The 24,015-nt window shown below is 45.1% G+C and overlaps 2 protein-coding genes across 5 annotated transcripts in view; one reads left to right on the forward strand and one right to left on the reverse strand.

Annotated features, from left to right (window-relative positions):
- The window catches only part of PGPEP1L (pyroglutamyl-peptidase I like), a 53,678-nt gene extending 44,649 nt beyond the window's left edge, over window positions 1-9,029 (reverse strand). Inside the window, exon 1 of one of the 2 annotated variants that reach the window (XM_072737192.1) lies at window positions 8,950-9,029. The gene's annotated coding sequence lies outside the window, so the exon portion shown is untranslated. The remainder of the gene's footprint in view (window positions 1-8,949) is intronic. The other variant, XM_072737190.1, reaches the window with a different exon arrangement.
- FAM169B (Protein) overlaps window positions 8,258-24,015 on the forward strand; it is an 88,856-nt gene continuing 73,098 nt past the window's right edge. For 2 of the 3 annotated variants that reach the window (XM_072737185.1, XM_072737187.1), the window contains exon 1: window positions 8,258-8,367. In XM_072737185.1, coding sequence (XP_072593286.1) covers window positions 8,337-8,367 — 31 coding nt within the window. In that variant the 5' untranslated portion in view covers window positions 8,258-8,336. The remainder of the gene's footprint in view (window positions 8,368-24,015) is intronic. The other variant, XM_072737186.1, reaches the window with a different exon arrangement.

Consider the following 24,015-nt stretch of genomic DNA (forward strand, 5'->3'; position numbering starts at 1 on the left):
GGGTGAGGGCTGGGCAGGTGGCTACTAAAATGTGCTGTAACCCGTACAGTCCCAGGCAAATCAGGTTGGTGAGTGACCCTACAAGCTGTTCAGATCTTGCTTCCTCTCTTTAGTAATTTTTCCCCTGGATCCCTCATTGTGTGCGGCCATGACGACTTAGTGAAATTTGGTTGCTCTTGAAATTGATTATGCAAAATATGTTTAAAAAAAGGAAAAAGAAAACCAAACCACAGATGAAACTATGGTAAAAGTGTTGATTGAAAGCACCTGTCATCGGGATGCCTGGGTGACTCAGCAGTTGAGTCTCTGCCTTCTGCTCAGGTCATTAACCCCGGGGCCCTGGGATCGAATCCCACATCAGGCTCCCTATGGGAAGCCTGCTTCTCCCTCTGCCTGTGTCTCTGCCTCTCTCTCTGTGTCTCTTATGAATAAATAAATAATCTTAAAAAAAATCATAAAAATCGAAAGTACTTGTCACCTATAAGCTATGAGCGGTCAGACAAGTTCACCTCTCTGCCCTGTCTCCTCTTTCTATGAAATGGAGAGGCTCATAGCACCCCCTTGTTATATGGAGCCTTCCTTAGCCCTGGGCATTGTCCTTTCAGTACCCTCAGCAACCCTGGTGGGGGCAGTCGCTCACACTGCCAACAAAGTCTGTGCTGGCTTCTCAGACTGTGCCCTCCTCACACCACATTCTGTCTGCCACAAGCACTTAATGCGGTGCTTGACCAACGACACACCACTAAATGTTAGCCACTGGCCGGTGGTGGCATTCCACCTAGTTCTGTAGACATCCTTCTTCCTTCTAATTGTCTCAGAGTAAAGCTAACATTTGAGGCTCTACTGAAGAAGCCATGTTATGCAACATCTTGACCTTTCAGAATGTGTATATATATATATACACACACACACATATATATGGTTTTTATATAGTTTTATATAGAAAAGTTTTATATAGTTATATATATTTATATATACATACAGTTTTTTAGCTAAAAATAGCTTTGTTTTTTTAAGAAAGCTGCCTAAAAGGAGGTGGGGCATCTGGGTGGCTCAGTTGTTTAAGCTTAATCTGACTCGATTTTGGCTCAGGTCATGATCTCAGGTTGTAAGATGGAGCCCCACACAGAGCTCCCCTCTCAAAGGGGAGTCTGCTCGAGATTCTTTCCTTCTCCCTCTCCCCCTCCTCCTGCTCTCACTCTCTCAATAAATAAATAAAATCATAAAAAAGAGAGAAAGAAAGAAAGCTAATAGGAGACACAAAACCATTCTTTTTCCCCCATCTGGGCATGGCCACGAGAAGCTCCATCCCAGGGAAACCAGCGGAGCTCCTCCAGGGTCACACTGATTTCCCCAGTTCAGTATGCCCCGTATTAGAGGGTGTGACCATGTGATTCCATCTTCTTAATTGGTCCCCTGATGGAAAAAAACAAACCATCCCCTTTAATTGGGATCACTGCCAAGGCCTAGACTCTACCTGATGCCTTCCTAGGATGCCGAACCAACGACCGTTCCTTTTAATTGGCCTCTGGTGTGGGCTGCAGGCTCATTTCCAGCAGAGAATGGGTGGGAAGAGGCATTTGCCTCCAGTGGCCTTCCGCTGCCTGCTCTGGGAAGTCAGGAGATGGGGAAAGGGGGGCCTTGTTTTGTGAGGATGCAGAGAGCATTGCATTACACCTTATTTTGAGATTAAAGTAGACAATACTGAGATCCAAGTTTGAAAGCAATTACCCAGTTCCTCATACTCCCTCAGGCATTGTTGATCTTGAGTCAACCCCTCATTTTAGTGAATGGTCCCCCTGGTTCAAGGTCACTGTCACCTAGTCCTTCTGTTGGAATGGTTTCACTTGCCCATCACAGTCATGAACAAATTAGGCCATTGGAAAGGCCGGCATTTGTAAAATTGGTTGCTGCTAAATCAAACTCTGATATCAACACCAACTAATGAGATCTGTGTAGCTAACTTGTGTTTACGAATGTTAACTTATCACGCCTCAAAACAGACTCAACTGTTGTTAAGACTGCCAGTTGTTGGGACACCTGGGTGGCTCAGTGGTTGAGCATCTGCCTTTGGCCCAGGTCATGGTCCTGGGGTCCAGTTCCACATCAGGTTCCCCACGGGGAGCCTAGCCTGCTTCTCTGCCTGTGTCTCTCATGAATAAATAAAATATTTTAAAAAAACCTAAAACACTGCCAGTTGTCAACGAGGCCCCTTCTCCAACAAGGATACTACTTTTCTGATAACGATGCTACTTTTCTGATAAAGACACTGCAACTTTTATGTTTATTTTTTTCAGGGTTTGATGTAAGCCACTGTTATTGTAACTTAAACTGGAATGCATCCTGCAATTTTCATTTTTCCATAATTCACTTATTTTCTTATATTCTAAACTTTCCCCTAATTGTGCAATTAATAAAAAAGAAAGGGAAAGATGTAAAATACTTTTACTTAGCAACAGTGACATGTCTCTGATTTCATCCAACCAACCCCACCCGGAAAAAAAAACCTCCACACATTCTCATTCTCTAAAATGAAAACAATTCAGAGAAGTATGGATTTTGAGGTCTGACATCTGTACTTTTATTTCTTTTTCCATTGTAAAAACAAATGGTCTCTAACAATTGCTGATGTCAAACACAATCTTTAGGCCCATGAAACACAGTAAGCCTGAGAAGGAATAAAGCAACTAAAGAGAGATGTTTTATTTAACAACAACAACAAAAAAAAGCACAGTGATCTTCCTTAGGAGTTAGATTCCCAAGAGGAAAATATTTGTAATCATGTTTGACTCTGGGATTAAGAGGGCAAGGTGTGACCCCCTTTCAGTGAACTGAAGAGCAAGCAACAGTATGCACATGTTCTCACCAGGGACGACAAATGTGGGCTGCCAAGATTATAATATCCCAAGACCTAAATATTTCGAGTTTTGAACCAAACATAAAACTTTGTGGGATTTGTTTTAAATTTCTCATTGGCAAGTTGTGACTTCCTGTTTAAGCAAGAAAAAGGATTAAAAGGGTTTGTTTATTTGTCTCTAACATGAACAGCTCTTACAACACATTTTGTACACTTGACATAAATGAAATTTAATCAACCTGGTCAAATTCCTCTTGGGAGGTAGGGAGACTCAATCAATCATCAAGATGCACTTGCAATTAAATAATAATAATAGTAATAAGCTCTCCTCTATGTCAAACACCTCTGCTTCCAGCCCAGCTACTTATGTCTACCATAAAATATAAAACTCCTATGCCAACTGCCTCTTGCCAAAGCACTGAGTCTCCAAAAATGTCACTTTTCCAAGGTAGCCTTTGGGACTCACTCACCCCATTCCTTTGCTTTTCCAGCTCAATAGTTCAAAAGGGGCCAAAACAGACTCTAAAAAGCTCCAAAGTAAACATTAGGGGCTACAGTGTTTCTGTTGCAAATGTTCAACTCAGCCCCTTAGTAGCTTTCAAAGCAGCTGGATGATATGCAAATGAAGGGCGTGGTCACGTTCCAATAACTATGAATTTTGAATACATGTACTGCCCACGTGTCACAAGCCATTATTCCTCTTTTGATTTTTTGAACTATTCACAAACGTAAAAACTATTTTCAGCTCACAGGCTGTACAAAAAATAGGTGGGGGGCTGGGTTGGGGCCCTGGGCTGTAATTTGCCAGGCCCTGGGCTAGAATCCAATTTTTTTCCCAAGGCAAACAGGATATGGTTGATGATCAAGTGACCTTATGGGCTATAGGAACAAATTTGTAGTTAACTATGAGTAACTAGATTTGGTTAACATCAAAATGAGGATTGAGTGATTCAGAATATTCCATCAAAAAAACTTTTTTTTTTTTTTTTTTTTACTTTCTCTTCTTTGTTAAGTTCACCTGGTGTTAAATTCCAGGAGCATTCTGAATGAATGTGGCAAATGGTTCTGTGTTCAGAATTATAGTATTTATGGTTTTTTACTACTGTGGATTTGCTCACTGAAGCAGTTAGTAATAGATATTTTTTCCTTGGGTTGATGTGCTATTGCTGGTTTCCTAGATGAGATTTGATTCCAACACCCGTTTAAGGAAGGACCCTAAGGACCTTCATCTTTTTGGAAGTTTCTGACACCACAGTCATGTTTTTGACTTACCTACCAAAGAATAGCTCTCAAATGCTCATGGCATTTACTGATTTAAACACTGAACATTTTAGACTTTTATAATATTCTGAAACAACCATTTGAAACTGTTTTATTTATTTATTTTTTATTTATTTATGATAGTCACAGAGAGAGAGAGAGAGAGAGAGAGAGAGAGGCAGAGACACAGGCGGAGGGAGAAGCAGGCTCCATGCACCGGGAGCCTGATGTGGGATTCGATCCCGGGTCTCCAGGATCGTGCCCTGGGCCAAAGGCAGGCGCCAAACCGCTGCGCCACCCAGGGATCCCTGAAACTGTTTTAAAACAAAGAATTGGTATATTAGAAACTATTACAACGTTGGGATTATGTTCAATATTCCATAGGAAGTTGGTATAGAAAGATACTAGGTTTTTAAAAGTATTTTATTTATTTATTCATGAGACACACACACACACACACACACACAGAGGGAGAGAGGCAGAGACAAAGGCAGAGGGAGAAGCAGGCTCCACGCAGGGAGCCTGACATGGGACTCGATCTCGGGTCTCCAGGATCACGCCCTGGGCTGCAGGCGGCGCTAAACCGCTGCGCCACCTGGGCTGCCCGAAAGATACTAGTTTTTATAATGTCACCGAAGAATTATTACTTAATAGCTTGAAAATTTGTGTTTTAAAATACTTTGCTATGGGGATCCCTGGGTGGCTCAGCGGTTTAGCGCCTGCCTTTGGCCCAGGGCGCGATCCCGGAGTCCTGGATCGAGTCCCGCGTCGGGCTCCCGGCATGGAGCCTGTTTCTCCCTCTGCCTGTGTCTCTGCGTCTCTGTCCAATCTCTATGACTATCATGAATAAAAATTTAAAAAAATAAAAATTAAAAAAAATTAAAAAAAAAGTTTGCTATGATACATCACAAGGTACTATCTCCCCTACATTTTATAGAAGAAAAATTTTGTACTTTTCTCTGTCTTATATTTTTTCCTTCAATTTTTACTAAGCCTTGATCTGGTTTTTTTTTTCTCCTTTTTTTTCAGGCCTATAGCTCTTTGACAGAAAAGTAACAACTGCTACAAGAGGAATTTGTTTACTTATTAAAATCCAGTAGCTTGCTAGCGCTTTTGTTTAAGTACCAGATTTTTGTTTCCAACTTCACAAATACCTTGGGAATGGCTAGAACAGTGTGTGTGTGTGTGTGTGTGTGTGTGTGTGTGTGTTTAAAGGTTTTATTTACTTATTCATGAGAGACACAGAGGGAGAGAGGCAGAGACCTAGGCAGAGGGAGAAGCAGGCTCTCTGCAGGGAACCTGATGTGCTACTTGATCCCAGGACCCCAGGATCACACCCTGAGCCAAGGCATATGCTCAACTGCTGAGCCACCCAGGTGCCCCAACCTAGGTTTGGAAGACTCCAAACTTTAATGATATGTAATTGACATTCAATGTGAGAGGCAATCTGAGTCAACTCTCAATATCTTTAAGTACCTGGTTTGAATGTTTGATTAGGAAGGGCTTTTCCTCAGGCTCCCTGCATGGAGCCTGCTTCTCCCTCTGCCTGTGTCTCTGTCTCTGTCTCTCATGAATAAATAAAATCTTAAAAAAGAAAAAATATTAAAAAAAAAAAAAAGGAAGAGCTTTTCCTCCTTGGATGTCCAAATACATGATAAAGCTGTGGTCATAAGATAGTGTGGTATTGTAGTAGAAATAGGAAAAATGGTCCATAAAAGAAGAGGCATAATATATATGGGAATTAATATATGATTTAGAAAATAATTCATAGTAATGGCACAAAGAATGGACCATTAGATGGAGTGAGATCAGATCTAAAAGCCAAAACAATAAAAATACTGGAAGCAAATGTAGAAGAATTTATTTTCTAATTTTGGGGTAGTTTCAGCCTACCCAAGGGAGACAGAAAACCCAGAAACTACTAAGGAAAAGAGGGAGTGTTTGACTAAATACCAGTTTTGGGAAGAGGAGTTTAATGAGAAACAGGGAATTCTCTATATTTTTTCTGAAGGAACATGTATCAAGTACTGAGTAAGGGACAGGCCGGGTTAGGTAGGGAGGAATAGGTAGGGGGCTATGGGATCAGGCTCAGAGAAATCCCAGAAATGCTGAGGCATCAGGAAACCAGAGATAGGGGAACAAACCAGACTATCCTGCTCTGGGTGTTGGGTTTGTGTGTACGTGTGTCTTTTTTATGGCAGTCACATTGTGACCAACAAAGAATAACCAGACCCCAAAGAAGAAGTAAGCCATTAAAGATGTTATCACTAGTCCTTATTGAATGAAACCAAGACATCACAAGAATGGTAAGGCCACAAGCTCCCTGGTTAGTTCTAAATAAGAGACTGTTGGTGGAGACCCACACTGGCAACCCTGTCTGGACCCCTCTCACTTTACCCACTCTCCTTTGTCTGCAAGATTCATTCTTTGACTCTTTTGACTCAGTGAGAAGAGAACCTTGCTCTCGTGCTTCAGTATTGTGTAATTTAAAAAACAATACAATTTTAAAAAATGCAATAGGGTTTTGAAGAATATGCTTTATTTTATTTCATTTTTAAAGAAGATTTTAGTTATTTATTTGACAGAAAGAGAGAGCATAAGTGGGGGGGGGGGCAGGCAGAGGGAGAGGGAAAAGCAGACCCCTGAAGAGCAGGGAGCCTGGTACAAGGCTCGATTCTAGGACCCTGGGATCATGACCTGAACTGAAGGCAGATGCTTAACCTACCGAGCCATCCAGGTACCCCAAGAAGTATTGCTTTAAAGCAGGGATTAATAAACCTTTAGTTGTGTGTACCAATAGCTTAAGTAACACCCACACATATCAGGGTTCAACAAAGGTGCGTGGACCCCAAAGAGAGACTTGGTCTCACCCCAGGGCCTTTGCACTTATTGTCATTTTTGCCATTTCTGCTTCCCACATACTTAGCTCCCTCATTTACTTCAGGTTTTTGCTTTCCTTTCTCTGTTTTATTATTCTTTTCCCGCAGCCCTTATTTACCACACTATTATGTTCTATCTCCTGTTCACTTTTACCCACTAGATAGTAGCTTCCAAAGGCAAGATTTTATTAATTCTGTTCATTGTTGAATTGCTAGAATCTGGAATGGGATAAAGCACATAGTAGGAGCCTAATCTGTGTTTAATAAGAACAGGTGATGGGAGAAATTAAGTGTTCTGAAAGCTATTTCATTTTTATTGCTGTAGAAAATGAAATCTCAAACTTCCAAGAAGTGACTCAGGTTGAATGTAAGGAGAGCCTCCAGCTCTGGTCTCCATTAACCTGCACATTTCTACAATAAGCAATGGAAGCCAAACTGGGGCCAGTTTTTATCCCATTCAGGAGGATACCGTGGCCCACCCCAAGTCCCTTGCTTCGAAAGTGGAGGTGCAGTTGGGAGGCTTCCCAGAGCAGCTGGTTGCTGGGGTAAAGGGATGATAGGCAGGCAGGTGAGTTCCAGACCCTCAGGTCTAGAAGGACTGAAGATGCAGATCGGGTGGTTTTCCTCAAGGATGAATTTCAGAGTTGCAACCAAAGACAGCAGGCTAGCTAGCTGACTAACCACAAACCTTTGGGTTTCCAAGGCCATTGGCATTTTCAAACCACCCCTGCTCCACACCTCTCCTCTAAAAAACACCTTGAAACAGGCCAAGAAGAAGAAACACTAGGGAAACAGCTGGCTGTCATGGAGCTATGCCATTTCAAGTGAGCACAAGCCTGAACATTTAATAAATGAAAGTATTAGTTATCAGCCAAAATGGGCACACTATAGTCATCAGAAAACATTTGACATGGGCAGGAAAGGTTACTGGATGTCCTCCTGCCTTATGCGTGCCATTCATGGTCTTTGAGTTATTTTTAAACTGTGTAAATTTTCCAAAAGGAATAATACAAATGATTCTCGTCCGTAGAAATGGAAATAGCGGAAGGAAATGAGAAGGGGCTCGGGAGAGGGGCATTGGCCATGGGGTGCGCTGCAAATCGTCTTCTCTTACCAAGAATAACCTCCTCGGAGGGGTGGGGCTGGCTTTGCCCAGCGGGGCGTCAAGGTCGCTAGCAGGCGGCGCAGGCCGCAGGCGGAGGGGGCGGGGCGGGGCGGGGCGGGGCGGGGCGGCTCCGGGGTGGTAGCGGGGATCCCGGGCAGCCCCGGGGGTGGGGGGCACGCGGGGGCGGGGAAACGCGGCAGCCCCGCGGGAGGGCGGCGAGCCCCGGGAGCGGAGCATGGAGGCCGAGGCCGCTCGCGCAGCCGCAGGTAAGGGGAGCCGCGGCCGGCGGGGCCCGGGGTCCGCCGCCTCCCTCGCCCCAGCCCCGGTGGCCCCTCCCCGCGTGTCGGGTTTCAATGGCTGGGCTGGCCGGGAGCTCGGGGCCCCGCGCTGCAAAACGGGGCGGTAAACAGCGCGCCGCGGCCGGGAAACTTTCCCTGGAGTCGGCGCCAGGGCGCCACTCGCCGCGCACCTGTCGCCGCGGGGCCCGCGCTGGGCGGGCGGGGTGCGGGGTGCGGGGTGCGGGGCGCAGGGCGCTGCGCGCTGGCCCCCGAGGGCTCGCGGCCAAGGCCCCCGCCCCCCAGCGCATCTCCAGGGCCCCCCGGCGTCCGACCCGTGCCCGGGCTCGGTGGCCTCGTCTGTGACATGGGCACCGCACGGTGGGGGAGAAAGCAGCATCGGAGCCGGGGTCCTAGCGGGCGCCCCGCCCGCCCCCGGGACGGCCCGTGTGGTCCCCGGGCACCTTGCGCGACGGGCACGCGGGCACCAGCCCAGCGGGGATCTGGATCTGAGGCGCCCCTCCCCACCCGAGCCCCCTCCCTCCCGCGAGCCCGCGGAGGGGCCCTGCCTGCCTTCTGTCCGGAGGACGAGGCGACGGCGCCGCTTCGGACTGCGAAGGCGGGTTGAGCGGATCCGCAAAGCAGTGCTTGGGAGCTGGCGTCGGGGTGTTGGACGCCCAGACAATGCCCTTTGCAAATGTACCCACTAGATAGTAGCCCCCGGGACCGGTGGCTGGAGGCCGGTTGGCCGGTACCCCTGGACTCTCGTCCCCTCCACGTCCAGGCCGGCCACCAGGCGCGTGGCCACGGATGACCAGCCCTGTCCCCAGTGCAGTCAAACCCCAGACTGGGCGCTTTCTCCAGCCACACCATTTCTGTAAGGAGAAAATCAATCTTAGGGAGGCTCTTCTGCCTTTTATTGGTAGCCGACAGCGGCAAAGACTGTTTTTTAATGGCCCGCATTTAAAAGCTGTGACTTTGAGTTGTTTCCCCCGATTTCCAGTGAGTTGAGGAGAGAAGGTGGCCACTAGTCAATTGTATGAATTTTCCGTTCCTTGTTGAAAAAGTGTTCATTGGTCTAGAGACTGAGAAATGGTTTGTTTCTCCCCATTTTTAAGGGGGAGACGATGCTGTTTGGCTTTTTGATTTTCTTTATTTCCCCTGTGATCGTTTCTGGAAAGTTGGTCCCCATGGTTTTGGGTAAGGGGTCGGCTGCAAGTTTGCTTGAGAACTGGGTCAAGAAACAAAAGTGACTTGCTCTTCTGACCTCATCTAATACATCTGCAAGATGGAAAAGATTTCGCCCAATTAGGGACTTATTGTACAAAACTATCTCCTTTATTTTCAACACTCAGTGAGTGGGCACAGAGTTGCTCAATCCATACCTCCTCGCTTCCTCTCCTCCTCAGAGTGGTACCGAGTCAGAGACTTCTCCCAACTCTTCCCTTCGCGCTGTGCCTGTTTTACCCAGTCTTTGTACACTTAATGGGAAAAGTAATGGTAATTTCATCTTCTGGAAAAGTGTAGTTGGCTTAAACACTTTAAGATTTTCCTGTATTTCTTTCAGCATTTGCTGTGGCTTTCATGGTTGCCGATGGACCAGAGGACAAACAGCAGTTACACATTAATCATTTCCACATGTGCTAGATTCTAATGGATTGGCGTTTCGCATAGCTGAACCATTGCCTGAGCTTTGATAGCTCCTTACCAAAAAGGGCTTGAACAAATCATGTCTATGTCAGAATCCTTTTTCCTTTAGCAAGGAAGCATTAAACTTAAGAATTAGGCTTTCAGATAAGGCTCTGTCCCGGTCCCCCCTTGAGCCCTAAATGTAGGGAAAGGGCATGTGACATTCTGATGGGAGTTCTAGATGAGCCTCCTCAATATTGAGGTGTCCTTTTGGTGGATACTATCCGGTGGGGCTCTGGAGCTACCCCCAGTAATTCAAAACGTGTCCCAGGGCCACACACACACACACACACACACACATTCTTTTCCCCTCCCTCCCTCTCTCTCGCTCTCTGAGTTTGTATGTGTTGTATATGTTTTTAATTTGTCTGATGCTGGAGACCTTCTTAGGTTCCAGCAGACCATCTGCTGCTGTCACTTTAGCTTAGAGCATCCTGGAGAGGAAAAGGAAAGTGAGACGTGGTCTAGTCTGTACTCCTCTCATCCTTCACCTTGAATTTCTCTCATGTATAAGATAAGGACTGACGTACCTCGGAAGGGTTATAAGAGACCCTGTGCTCATCACAGTCGATTGCTGGGCCCAGCCTAAGACTTAGGGTCCCTTCTGAGAGAGCCATTTCTTTCACCCCCATCCATCCCTTCTGTTTAACACCCCAAATTGAAGAGTTTGTGAGAATTGCCTATTTGATGATCTCCGTTTAGAAAGTCAGTTTAGTGTTCCAGTTAAGAGAAGTTAGGTGTTGGACAGTTTGCACCGTTAATAAAACAGAGCCTTATAGCTATATAGGAAAGCTAGCAAGCAAGGAAGACTCTAAAGGATGGGTTGACTCTGAAGCTTGGGTCGGGGAAATAGGTACAGTGGTGATGCCAGTGAAGGAACCAACTTTCGGAGGGGAAAAACATGAAGCCATCTAGATGGTGATTCTAGATTGTTCAGGAACATGACTCTTGTTGGAGATACTGAAGAGTTAGTCAGAAACACTAACTCTGGAGTGTGGGAGGAATCTAGAAAGGCCAGTGCCAGCCCTGAGCTCCGTTGAGGAATCCCAGAGGCCTGGTGAGAGTGCAACCTAGGGAGATGGGAGGAGGAAAGGAGCTGAGGGCATAGCCTGAAGGCTCAAAGAGGGTGAATGTCTGAGATTATGAAACACTGGGACTCAAAGGAGGAGAGACCAGAAAACAAAGGAGCCCCTGGCAGGGCCTGGTGATGAGAGAGGCTGAGGTAGTTACAGACCTGGGGCTGCTCAGAAGGGGGTCAGGGCAAGGGAGAAGTAGTGTGCCTAAGGTCACATGCTAGGAAGTGGCAGGGTTGAGATTCATATGGGGGGGGGGGGTGGTATCTCACTCCCCAGAGAAAGAAGCCTGTCATGATGGTGATGTTTGATGTGGAGCCCCCTCTCCCCCCTAAAAGAGTGCAGGCTCAGGAGGGAAATAATCCACAAAACCAGTCTCTAAGGGGCCTCTTTCTTCATATGAACATAAAATAAAAAAAAAAAATCAAATATATAATAGCCATTTTGGTCTTCTCTAGTTCAAGATATAGAAGGGTCCTCATAGAGGTATGTGGTTGTGGCAAGTCTGAGTTTCTGGAAGCAGGGCTTCATTGGGGGCAGTGGGCAGGGGGCTGGGGTGGCCACTCGGACTCACTAAGTGCTTTCATGGCCCTTGGCAAGTCCCCATCCCTTCATCAGGAAGCAAGGGAAAGGATGGGGTGGTCGCAAAATGCACTTGGCCATGGTTTGTCAGTTACTTCCTACCCCTCAAGACCCTAATCTCTCTGAGGGCAGGACCTTAATTGATCTTTCTTCTCTAGTGCCCTGCTCTTACCTGGCACATAGCACGAGCTACATGAACTTTGAATGGAAAAATCATTTCCCTCAAGGAGCTGGTGAAAGCCTTTGGTGGTTGTGTGGTTGTAGGATTACTGGGGAATTTTCTGCAGGTTGGGAGTATCAGGCTATGGGGTGGTACAGGCTGGTCTGCCTTCCCTGGGGCAGAGTGCCCATGGACAGCGCTCTGGTCAGTGCATCCCTTGGAATATCTTTCCGGGATCCTGCGTGTCCTGGGAGACCCGGGTCCTGAGCAGGTCCTTTCCTGTGACCCACCACTGCGCCACCACCATTGGTTCTGATTCCTCGCCATATGATATCCATGCTATAGGTGGTTCTTACTCACCTCCATTTCTAAACAGTGGGAGCTGATTCAGTGGGGATCTCACTGCATGAGGCCAGACCAGATATGGCTGGTGTCCTGACCTCCTCCGGCCGTGTCTTGGCAGGATGGAGTGAATGATCGAGTGGCCAGGACTTGGGGTGGGTGGTGGGAGGCTAGTGGGCACAGAGGTGTTGTCTTTCTGACCTTTGAAACCGTACTCTACTTCTGCTGACCAGCTGCCTGGCCTTAGCTGGGTCCCTGACGGTGGTTGGCTCCTGGCTCCTCTGCTGACATTCTTATTTGCAGCTCAGCCTTGGGAAATGCCAAACAGAGGATTGTAGACAATGACTCTGTTTTCTGCTGTGTCATGTGGTATGGAAAGAAAATTCAGGGTAAAATTTAAGCACATTTGTTGGTTAGATGCCTCCAGTGTCATGTGGCTTTTAAAGTCTGGTTACTGGATTGCAGGGGGCTGGCGGTGGCAGTTAAAACTATCAGTGGCATCTGAGGACTGGGGCCTTTGAATAAGGCTCATTAGGATGTAACAGCTGTGGTTTGGAAATTCCATGCCTTTAATGCACCCATCCTCTCGTGGGGTTTCTTTTCCAAGGCCCATGATCAGCAAGCTTGGGTAGGGAGGGGTGGGTGAGAGTGGTGCACACAGAGTGTGTAAATCTAAAGGCCACTGTCTGTCGATGTCCAGGCATGCCATCATCCCCACCTCACTCTGGCCCATGGGGAGCTCTATCACTTCAAACCCTTTGCATTCCCCATGCCTCGGCTGCCTTATTTCCTGCTTAACCCAGGCCCTATTGTCTGTCCAGGCATAGAAACCTTTCCATGTGCTTATTTGCTCTTTCAAAGTAGGGCAGCCACAGGACCACTGGGACCCAGCTGAGGTGAGGGCTGGGGGGTTCAGGGGAGGGCTGAGGGGGAGCTCCTATTGCTGCATGTGCTTGGGGCTCCCGAGGCCCAAAAGCTCTTCTAGACTGCTTGGTTTCCTTGACTTGCAGAAATTAAGATAAATGTGTTTTTCTTGGAAACCAAGTTGCTAACCACTACTCTTGAATCCAATTAAGAGAGAGAGAAAGCTGTGTTCATTTCTTCATTGCATTTTGCTGAAACAAACCCTAATCGGAGTCCCTGAATATTTCATTCAGTGGTAAGAGCTTGAGAAGTTGATATTATGGAGACTTCCCCATTGCATGAAGCTTCCTCTGGCAGTGCTGCCCTTGTCCAAATCTCTTCTCTTAGATTGCTACTTCGTGGATTATTTTTGCAGACTGTGTGTATGCAGGTAGAGGAGTAAAATGCCCAGTGAGTTATTCACTGTTCATTTTGATCTTTCTGTCTTCCAACAAGTGATTTCCATAAGGCAGGTGTATTGCCTACATTTGGGCTCTTAGGACATCTTGGGTGGCACCTGGGTGGCTCAGATGGTTAAGCATCTGCCTTTGGCTCAGGCCGTGATCTCTAGGTCCTGGGATCGAGCCTCATATTGGGTTCCCAGCTCAGCTGAGAATCTACTTCTCCCTTTGTCTCTCCTCCTGCTTGTGCTCTCTTTGTCTCTGTCTCTTTCAAATGGAAAAAAAAAAAAAAACCTTTTAAAAAATCTTGGAAAAAGGTTTTAAAACTATATAGAAGGAAAGGTATTGCATTTTGTTTTATCATACTAATGAGAAATGAAATGAATTCAAAAACTAAATATGTTCAATCATGAATTTTTTAAGGTATGTAGAAAGAAAGGTATTGCTTTGTGTTTTTTCATACTACATGAATAGAAACATTAAAATATTAAGAAATATTTGGGGCAAAGAAACAAAATATTTGAGAAATATTTGGGGGTAATGAAACAGAATATGTCTTTCTGCTAAAGCAGAGTCTAGTTACTTGATCAATATCTGTTTTTAATCATAACAACTAAACATGGATATCAGCAAATCATCTTGTTTCATTACTTTTATATTGAGATCTTCCCCCCAACACTTGCCCTAACTCTATTTTTTTCTCTTTCCTATTTTGAAATATGATACCCCTGTTTCTATTCTTTTGGGGGCTAATTTAGTAATTTTAATATGCATGTTAACTCTAATTCTGAAATGAGTGAATTTTAAAGCTTCTCTAGAATCATCTAAAGGCCTTATAGTGCTTCCCTTCCAATTTTCCCCTTCCCAGTTTATGTCCTATTGTTATGTAGCACCTTTGTCCTATTATGATTTTTAATTTCCTCCAGTTAGACATTTTGTTTCATATGGTCAGCACTGGCTTGGATTTTTATCTGTGTGTATATTATTATTATTTTTGTTCCCAATTCTTTTTTTTTTTTTAAATTTTTTTTTTTTAATTTTTATTTATTTATGATAGTCACACAGAGAGAGAGAGAGGCAGAGACACAGGCAGAGGGAGAAGCAGGCTCCATGCACCGGGAGCCCGACGTGGGACTCGATCCCGGGTCTCCAGGATCGCGCCCTGGGCCAAAGGCAGGCGCCAAACCGCTGCGCCACCCAGGGATCCCCCAATTCTTTTTTTTTAATAGCTCTTATTTATTTGAGAGAGAGAGCACACACGCACACACACAAGTGGGGGGGGGAGGGGCAGAGGGAGAGAAAAGCAGGCTCCCCACTGAGCAGGGAGGTAAACATGGGACTAGATCCCAGGACCCCGAAATCAGGACCTGAGCCAGAGGGAGACCCTTAACCAACTGAGCCACCCAGCCTCTCCTGTTCTCATTCCTCCTCCTCTTCTTTTTCCTCCTCCTCCTCCTCCTTCTTCTCCTTTTAAAAAAGATTTTATGTATTTATTCATGAGAGACACAGAGAGAGAGAGGCAGAGACACAGGGAGAGGGAGAAGGAGCTCCCTATGGGGAGCCCAATATGGGACTCGATCCCAGGACCCTGAGATCACGACCTGAGCCAAAGGTAGATGCTCAACCACTGAGCCACCAGTGGTGGCTCACAGGACTGAGCCCTGTCCTCATTCCTTCTTAATTAACTTCTTCTAGAAGTTATATCCTTTTTCCTTTAGAAATAATAATGATAATAATTTATAATAATAATAATTCATAATAATAATAATAATTTCCTTTAGAAATAACTTGAGTGAGGATTTTCTGATAGCAAGCTCCCTCAGGCTTTGTTTTTCTAAACATTTCTTTATTTGCCCATGTTCTTGGAAGTTACTTTTGCTTGGTGGAGGATAGAAGTTATTTTCCTTCTGTCCTTTATTATTTTTTTAAAAGATTTTATTTATTTATGAATGAGAGAGAGAGAGAGAGAGAGTAAGGCAGAGACACAGGCAGAGGAAGAAGTAGGCTCCATGCAGGGAGACTGAAATGGGACTTGACCCCGGGTCCCTGGGATCATGCCCTGGACTGAAGGTGGCACTAAACCGCTGAGCCACCCCAGGCTGCCCTCTTGTCTTTTAAAAATGTTTCTTCCATTGTTGTCTGGCTGCCATAGTTGCAGTGGAGAAGGCTGCTGTCTGTCTACGTAGCATTCCTTTGGAGGATCTGTCTTTGTCTTCTGGCTGCTTTTATAGTCCTATTTTTGTGTTTTTTGCAACTGACCACAATGTGTCTTAAGGGTTTTTTTTTTTTTCCTTTTTTCCTGCTTTGGGGATTGGTTGGGATTCTAATATCTGACGACAGGTATCTTTCATCCATTATGGAAAAATTTCAATCATTTCTTCAAATCTTTACTCTTCTTCATCCTATTTTCTCCTTCTAGAACTTCAGTGAAAATTGTTACTGGACCTTATTATTCTGGGTAATTTCTTTAGATATATTTTCCAGTTCATCAGCTATTTAAGACATTAATTTTTAGAAATTCTACTTTATTTTCCCTTAGAATCTTGTTGGTCAAACAATAATTTTAGCTCTTTAACTTATCTATTTAAATTTCTTTAGACATATTGACTATCCTTATCCTCTGGGATGGATAATTTCAATATCTATAGTCTTTGTGGGTATGATTTAGTTTGTACTGACCCTGATGAACCTGCAAACAGAAAGAATAAGATGGATGTTATTCTAAAATGTTAAGTATTTTCCTTAAGGTATTACAAGCTGAGCCAGTCTGAAAAGACAGATGAAGCGACCACAAAAGGATGCTGCCCTGTGAGATCTCCCCAATATTGAACCACACAAGCCATGAAGTTTGAACCTGAGGGAAGAGCACCAGCTTTGGGGTCATTCAGACTTGATTTCAAAAATCTCTGAATATATGATGAAATAAACAGTCACAACAGGATCAGCACAAACTAAATCAGACTCAACTATTCTATTGTGGAGACAAAATTCCAGTTGAGCAGACTCAGAAAGTCTGGAGGCAAATTGATACTCAAAGAGCGATTCATTTTGTTAAAAGGCTCTCTTGCCAGGGCTATGAAACTAAAGTACCCCGCTCCTGACTCTGACCCCCACAGCAACCCAGCGGGCATCAGGAGCATGAACTGCAGCCCTTCTAGCCTGAGCAGCTCTCCCGAACGCCCTTGACCTCGCTGTTGTGAACCGTGTTGATGGTCTGGTTAAGCCTCGGCTCCTGGCTGCCAAGAAGACCTGGGGCCTCCATAGGCCCCCGAGAGTGGTACCCAGAAGCCTAAATCTGTCTGGGCTCCCAGATGGGGGCTGGGACCTCCCTGGAGCTGAGGGGGGGGCTGTAGACAGCCCTTGAGGGCGTGGCGCTATTCTTGGGACAAAACCACTGGAGATTCATTCATCCAAGTCCAGTGGCAATCTCTACTGACTTTCCTTTCTGGCCAGCTCTGGGCATGTGGCAGACTCTGCGCTGTTATTCTTTGGCTACCCAGAGGGGATGGTTGCCTCCCATCCTTTCTCTTCCCCACTCAGTCCTGTCTGGTCCTCACAGGCCAAATACAGCTGAGACAATTCTAAGTTAAAATGCAATATCCTGGGATGCCTGGGTGGCTCAGTGGTTGAGCATCTGCCTTTGGCTCAGGGCGTGGTCCCGGGGTCCTGGGATCGAGTCCTGCATTGGGCTCCCCACAGGGATCCTTTTTTTCCCTCTGCCTGTATCTCTGCCCCTCTCTCTGTGTCTGTTATGAATAAATAAATTAAAAATCTTTTAAAAATAATAAAATAAATCTATTACAAGTTGGAAGTTCCTAGTAGAATTTCACAGACTTATGTGGAGGGGAAGGGTTAAAACCAAAAGCCACCTTGGCCCTTCACCCCACACATCCAAGTAGCAGTTTTGCCATAGCCACTGCACATCTGGCTTATGCCTGCCATCTCTTCCTTGTCGTCTCCTCTGCCATCACTGATCCAAGCCATTTTCACTGGCTGCCTTAACCTGCATCGCCTCTGGTTTGGTTTCCCATCACTTTGTATTCTGGAAGAAGCAGTAAACAGACACTCCAGCTGTCATGCCCTGTTGGGACCTTTCAGCAGCCTCCTATTGCATTTTCCTTGAGACCTGAAGTCAGGATGAAGGCCAGGGTCCTGTCACTTTGGCCTCTGCCTGCCTGCTTCCTGTGATTCCTGCCCTTCTTCCCTTGGCTGGCTGTACTGCAGGCACAGTGGCTGATCTTTAGCTCTTGGAATCCCTCGGCTCCTTTCTTTTTCCCACATGAGCTGTTCCTTCAGTCTGGGGGGCCCTTGCCCCTGGTCTGCACAGGGCTAACATTTTATTCTTCAGTCCTGTGCTTCCAGGTTACCTCCTTAGATCCAACTTCCCTGGTCATCATGTCTCTTGTCTCCCCCTTCCTTCTCCGCTGTACCATGGGGGTATCTAACTGCTTTTGTGTCTCTCTGACCAGTCTGTAAGTTCTATAAGTGCAGAGAGTGTTTCTGCTTTTTCGCCAGTGTATTGCCTGGAACCTTTAAATGATGGCTGTGATGTTTCTTGTTCCACATTTTAACCTAGCTGTAGAACAGAAAAATCTGTAGAACTTTGCTGTGGGGTTGGTATTGAATATGGCCTGGGTCTGATTAGAACTCTTCTTAGGACCCTGGGGTACTAGGAAGACCTTGGTCTGAGCTGATATCACCCTTGGGTAGGGATGCTGGGAGCAGGTGTCATAGAGGCTGCAGGGCATTACTATATTATTATTTTTAAAAGTTGGTAGAAAGTTTTTTATTCCCCTCCAAACATTAAAGTGGCTTTCTAGATGACAGTGCACAATTATTCTGTCCTCCTGACTTTGGCCACCTCCCAGCTATTGCTATCTTTGTTTGGAGTGTGGCTCAGCTGGACAGTGGGCAGAGGTGGGCATCATTGTCCTGTGATGCAGGTCGTATGAATGCTCCTCTGCAGGTAGCCTGCTTAGGCCACAGCAGCCTGGCGATTTAACCCTTTGTGAATTCATGTCTTTCTACTTCTCACAGGGTTTTTGAAGTACATTTTAAAAATTACAACTATAATTTTCAAAAGACTTGAATAGATCTTTCTCCAGAGAAGACATACAGATGGCCAGCAAGCACATGAAAAGATGCTTAATATCATTCGTCATTAGGGAAAGGCAAATTTAAACCATAATGGGAGTGCTTGGGTGGCTCCCATTAAGCGTCTGGCTCAGAGTCCTGGGATCAAGTCCCGAGTCAGGGAGTCTGTTTCTTCCTCTGCCCCTTCGCCCTGCTCATGCTCTCACGCTCACTCGCTCTCTGTCAAATAAATAAATAAAATCTTAAAAAAAAAAAAAAAAGAAATACCACTTCACACCCATTAGAATGGCTATTATCAAACAAAACAAAACAAAAACACCCACAACAGTCAGACAAGAATGAGTATTGGTAAGAATGTGGGGAAATCTAGGCCCTTTTGGTGGGAATGTAAAATGGTGCAGCCATTGTGGAAAACAGTACAGTTGTTCTCTAAAAAAATTAAACATAGGGACGCCTGGGTGGCTCAGTGGTCGAGCATCTGCCTTTGGCTCAGGAAGTGATCCCGGAGTCCTGGGATTGAGTCCCACATCAGGTTCTCTGCATGGAGCCTGCTTCTCCCTCTGCCTATGTCTCTGTTTCTCTCTCTCTCTCTGTCTCTTCTATGAATAAATAAATAAAATCTTAAAAAAATTAAAAAATTAAACATAGAATTACCTTATGATCTAGCAATTCTAGTTTTGGGTATATACATCCAAAAGAAGGGAAAGCAGGAACTGCAAGAAATATGTTAAATCCATGTTCATTCCAGTATTCTTTGGAATAGCTCAAAGGTGAAAGCAGCCCAAGTGTCCAACAACGGGTGGATGGATAAACAAAATGGCATTTTTACACACACACACATACAGACATACACACTATATAAAGTAATATTATTCAGTCTTAAAAAGGTATTTCATGCGGTGCTATGCTGAGTACTTGCTCCCCTTTGGTGCTGGTAGATGAATGTGTGGTTCTTGGCATGGTATACAGGAGTAAGCAGGTGCACTGGTAGAGGCTGTGCTGGAAATCTTAAGATCTGAGTTTGAGTCCAGCTCTACTACTGACTTTCTGTTTTTGAACTTCTATTGCCACATCTGAAAAATACGGTTAGTGCTTTGTGTGCTTTATTGACTTCAAAGGGTTGATGTTAAGTTTCAAATAAACAAGGACTTGTGTGAAAGCCCTTGTAACTGGAAAATACTCTGTGAATGTAAGGTGTAAAAGGGTGTATTTTTGGGCAGCCCCAGTGGCGCAGCGGTTTAGTGCTGCCTGCAGCCCAGGGCATGATCCTGGAGACCCTGTATCGAGTCCCACGTCAGGCTCTCTGCATGGAGCCTGCTTCTCCCTCTGCCTGTGTCTCTGCCTCTCTCTCTCTGCATCTCTATGAATAAATAAATAAAATCTTTAAAAAAATAAATAAATAAAAGGGTGTGTTTTAATGTGAGAACTTATCATTAAGATAATACTTATTCTCCCAGCTAATACTTTTTTTAAATTCATTTTTTATTGTTTTAAGTAATCTTTATTCCCAGCGTGGGGATCAAACTCATGACCCCAAGATCAAGAGTTGCATGCTCTTTCAACTGAGCCAGCCAGGTGCCCCACTCTGCTAGTACTTTAGAAACTTTATCCATAGAAGGCAGAACATCACTTTTTTTTTTTTCAGAACATCACTTTTTTAAAAAAGATTTTATTTATTCGTGAGAGACACAGAGAGAGAGGCAGAGCCACAGGCAGAGAGAGATCAGGCTCCATGCAGGGAGCTTGATGCGGACCTTGATCCTGGGACTCTGGGATCATGCCCTGGTCCGAAAGCAGGTATTCAGCCACTAAGCCATCCCGGCGTCCCTAATTTTTTCAGTTTAAAACTGAGCTAGCACTAACTTTGATGCAAATATTCACATTTGGCATGTACTACTTCATCTACTTTTTAGTTTTACACCAAAAGGTCCCGTCCTTATAGAAATGTAGCTACCTCGACACATTTCTAGTCACTCAGGAATAACTGTCATCTTCCTAAGTAAATACTTTTTTAGCTTTATAAACCATTTTTTTCCATCCATTCATTCTCCATGCATGGTGGTCTGGGTGATGAGTCGAAGTACCCTGTGGTGTGCACAACTTAATCTAGAACTGGGTTGTGGAGACTGAGGACTGGTCTATTTTCATCTTCCTTTCTTGCTTGGCACAGGGCTGGGCATGCCAAATAGAAGCCAATTTTTTCCCTCCTCTTCAGAGGTATTATTGTTTGCAGTGTATTGGATGAACATATAGGGCTGTGATTTCTGGATGAAAGTTTGTGAAGTCCATTAACAGCCACAATTTTGGGGTAAGTTCTGAGAAATGTTATTCTGTAAATACTGGGTAAAACCATTACACATTGAAGAAGAATTATTTTTCTTCCTCTTCACTGCATCCTGTGTGGTTTAGGGCTTTGGTTCCGCTCTGGACAGTGGCTCTCCACAGCGTTTTCCCATCAGCTCCAAGGCCACCAAGTGTTAATGGTGGTGTTACTGACACTGGGGCTCAGTATTTTTACAAGTTCTTGGTCAATTACATTCAGGATACACAGAGTCAGGCTTTCTGTGTTCTCCTGAGCGTGTGCCAAAGCCTTGTCCTTCTCAGTAAAGGTTAGAAAAATATGGTACCGTGGTGATGACCACATGGCATGGAGCAGCTCGGGGTCGGGGCGAGGAAAGTCTGAGGCTCCTGCGGTTGTCAGAGTGGGGACCCCTCTTTGTTACTGTTCATAAGGAAATATGTATGTGAGAATCTGTTTAATTCCACCTGCCCCAAACAAGGCTTCACATTTGTCCCCCGATGTGACACCTCGTTGTATGCAAAAGGAACAGTATGTTTCATTCCCACCTCATGTCCTTTGGAATGATTCAGGGAGAAAAATAGTTTTATCTTTGTATCATTTGCCTAAACGTAAGATGCACCAACGCTTGGATTATGAGACCTTCATATTAGAAGCAATTAGGATTACATAAACCTTTGTGTGGGAGGCACACAAAGTCATCTGCATATTTTACCACCTTAGATTTGGGACAAGTGGTTTATTCTCAGCCAAGGCAATGACAAGCTGCAAGTGGGCCAATACTAAATATGTGATAACAGAGCGACAGGCTCCCTGTCAATTACTGGGGATGAAACCTTCCCGCCACCACCTGCAGACCTTTCCCCAGCGTTCCTCCATTCCCTGCAAGTTTGCTCATCTGCTCGAAAAAATTCTAACATATTCCACATTTCTGTCTTCCAACTTTTTTTTTTTTGTACAATTCTTTGCTAAGAATATTTTGGCAATCAGATGCTCTTCAAAACCAACAAAAATATCCAAGTGTGTGTTTGCTTCACCTTCTATTTTCTACTTCTTTCTGGAGACAGTTGCTCTGCTAACACAGTGGCCCCCTTGCTGGGTGGGGCCTTTGGGCAGTGAGCGTTTGTACCTTTGCTGCCTGTCTGAGAAGGATGCTTGTTCCTGCCCTGACGGTACTTGAAAATGCTTCTCTTTAAGGTGTGCTTGTCATCTGTTGGTTGGTGTTCTGGGACAAAGGGGTCCCTGGTTACATCAATTTGGGAAATAAATGCCGGATTAATCAAATTCCACTGCTTGAGGATTTCTAAATGTTCTACTGCAGATAGGCAGTGGAACTCCCAGCAGTGAGTTCTGAGTGCCACAGCAGACCTGTTTTTTTTTTTTTTTTTAATTTTATTGATTTATTCATGAGAGAGAGAGAGAGAGAGAGGCAGAGACACAGGCAGAGGGAGAAGCAGGCTCCATGCAGGGAGCCTGACATGGGACTCGATTCCGGGTCTCCAGGGTCATGCCCCAGGCTGAAGGCGGCGCTAAACCACTGAGCCACCAGGGCTGCCCTGTTTTGTTTTGTTTTGTTTTTGTTTTGTTTTGTTTTTTAAATATTTTACTTATTTTATTCATTTGAGAGAGAGAGAGAGAGAGAGAGCAGTAGGGTGGGGCAGAGGGAAAAGGAAAGAGAGGGAATCTCAAGCAGACTCCCTGTTGAGTGTAGAGCTGGATGTGGGGCTTGATCTTATGACCCTGAGATGATGACCTAAGCTTAAATCAAGAGTCAGATACTTTAAATGACTGAGACCCCTAGGCACTCCTAAGTGCCACGACAGACCTTCTTTTTAAAGCCTGCTGGCCCTGGTAGCCCGATTTACAGCTTATCTTATGGAGTTAGTTTACCACAGGATGTGCTTAGGAAAATACTGGAGTGGCAGGAGAGAGTCATAGTGCTGGCTGCACAGACTTGGATTCTTTGATGGTAAGTAAATGCCAGGCCGTGTTTTATACAACTGTGGATATTTCCCACTACGAGTTTCCCCCACTCTGTGGAAGTAGAGTGTTCCCATGAAACCTATCATAAGCTAGAACGGTATAAAGTGAAGAATTAGTTACCATGAACTTTTTAAAAATTTTTTTAATTTATTTATGATAGTCACAGAGAGAGAGAGAGAGAGAGAGAGAGAGAGAGAGAGGCAGAGACACAGGCAGAGGGAGAAGCAGGCTCCATGCACCGGGAGCCCGACGTGGGATTCGATCCCGGGTCTCCAGGATCGCGCCCTGGGCCAAAGGCAGGCGCCGAACCGCTGCGCCACCCAGGGATCCCCAGTTACCATGAACTTATATGGAAAAGTTTTTGAGCATGCCTAGATATACAACTAATGTGTCTTAGACTTCTCTGATACCTTGGCATCCATCTTGCTAAGGGATACATAAAATAAATGGTGATAAAAGGCAGATGCTCACAGACATTGTCCAGAGTTCTGGGAGCTTGGTGCTCGATGTATTTCCTGGGGCAGGAGCTTGTCAGAACCACTTTCACTGCTCAGGTGTGCAGTATGTCTACATGGGGTCGCTCTGGAACCTATGCTGAACACTGTTTTTGCTTTTTGCCTTTTATCATCAAAGCAAAAGGCCTTTTTGGATTTCTTCAGTTAGTAGAAAACAGGTAGTTCTTTCATAAAAGTGAAGCAGTGTCATGTGCATTATTGGAAGGCGGGGATACCTGTTAATGCAACAGCCCTCTTTTTTTTTTTTTAAGTTAAACATAATCATCCTTTAAGTTAAAAGTAGTTCTCAGTTTTAAGGCTTCCTGTGGTGAAAGCTTTAGAGGCCCCAGATGAAGTTTGCATTTGCAAATGTGGAGTTTGAAAGCATAGAGCTTGAGTACACACAGCTCCGGGACTGCACTGTGCAGTCAAACACATGCTTCACTTGAAATTGGGGAACCTGATGGATTCCTGGTCTCAAATTCTGAGCAACTGAGGTGGCATTGGGGAATCTTCTCCCTTTTGGTCTTGCCCTCACAGCCTTGGGTATGCAGAACACCAGGGCTCAGCTCTCCCCAGAGACTTCTGCTCCCTGCCTTGGTATCTCCTTGGTGCTCTC

The sequence above is a fragment of the Vulpes vulpes genome, chromosome 14 (assembly GCF_048418805.1).
Source record: "Vulpes vulpes isolate BD-2025 chromosome 14, VulVul3, whole genome shotgun sequence".
Lineage (NCBI taxonomy): Eukaryota > Metazoa > Chordata > Mammalia > Carnivora > Canidae > Vulpes > Vulpes vulpes.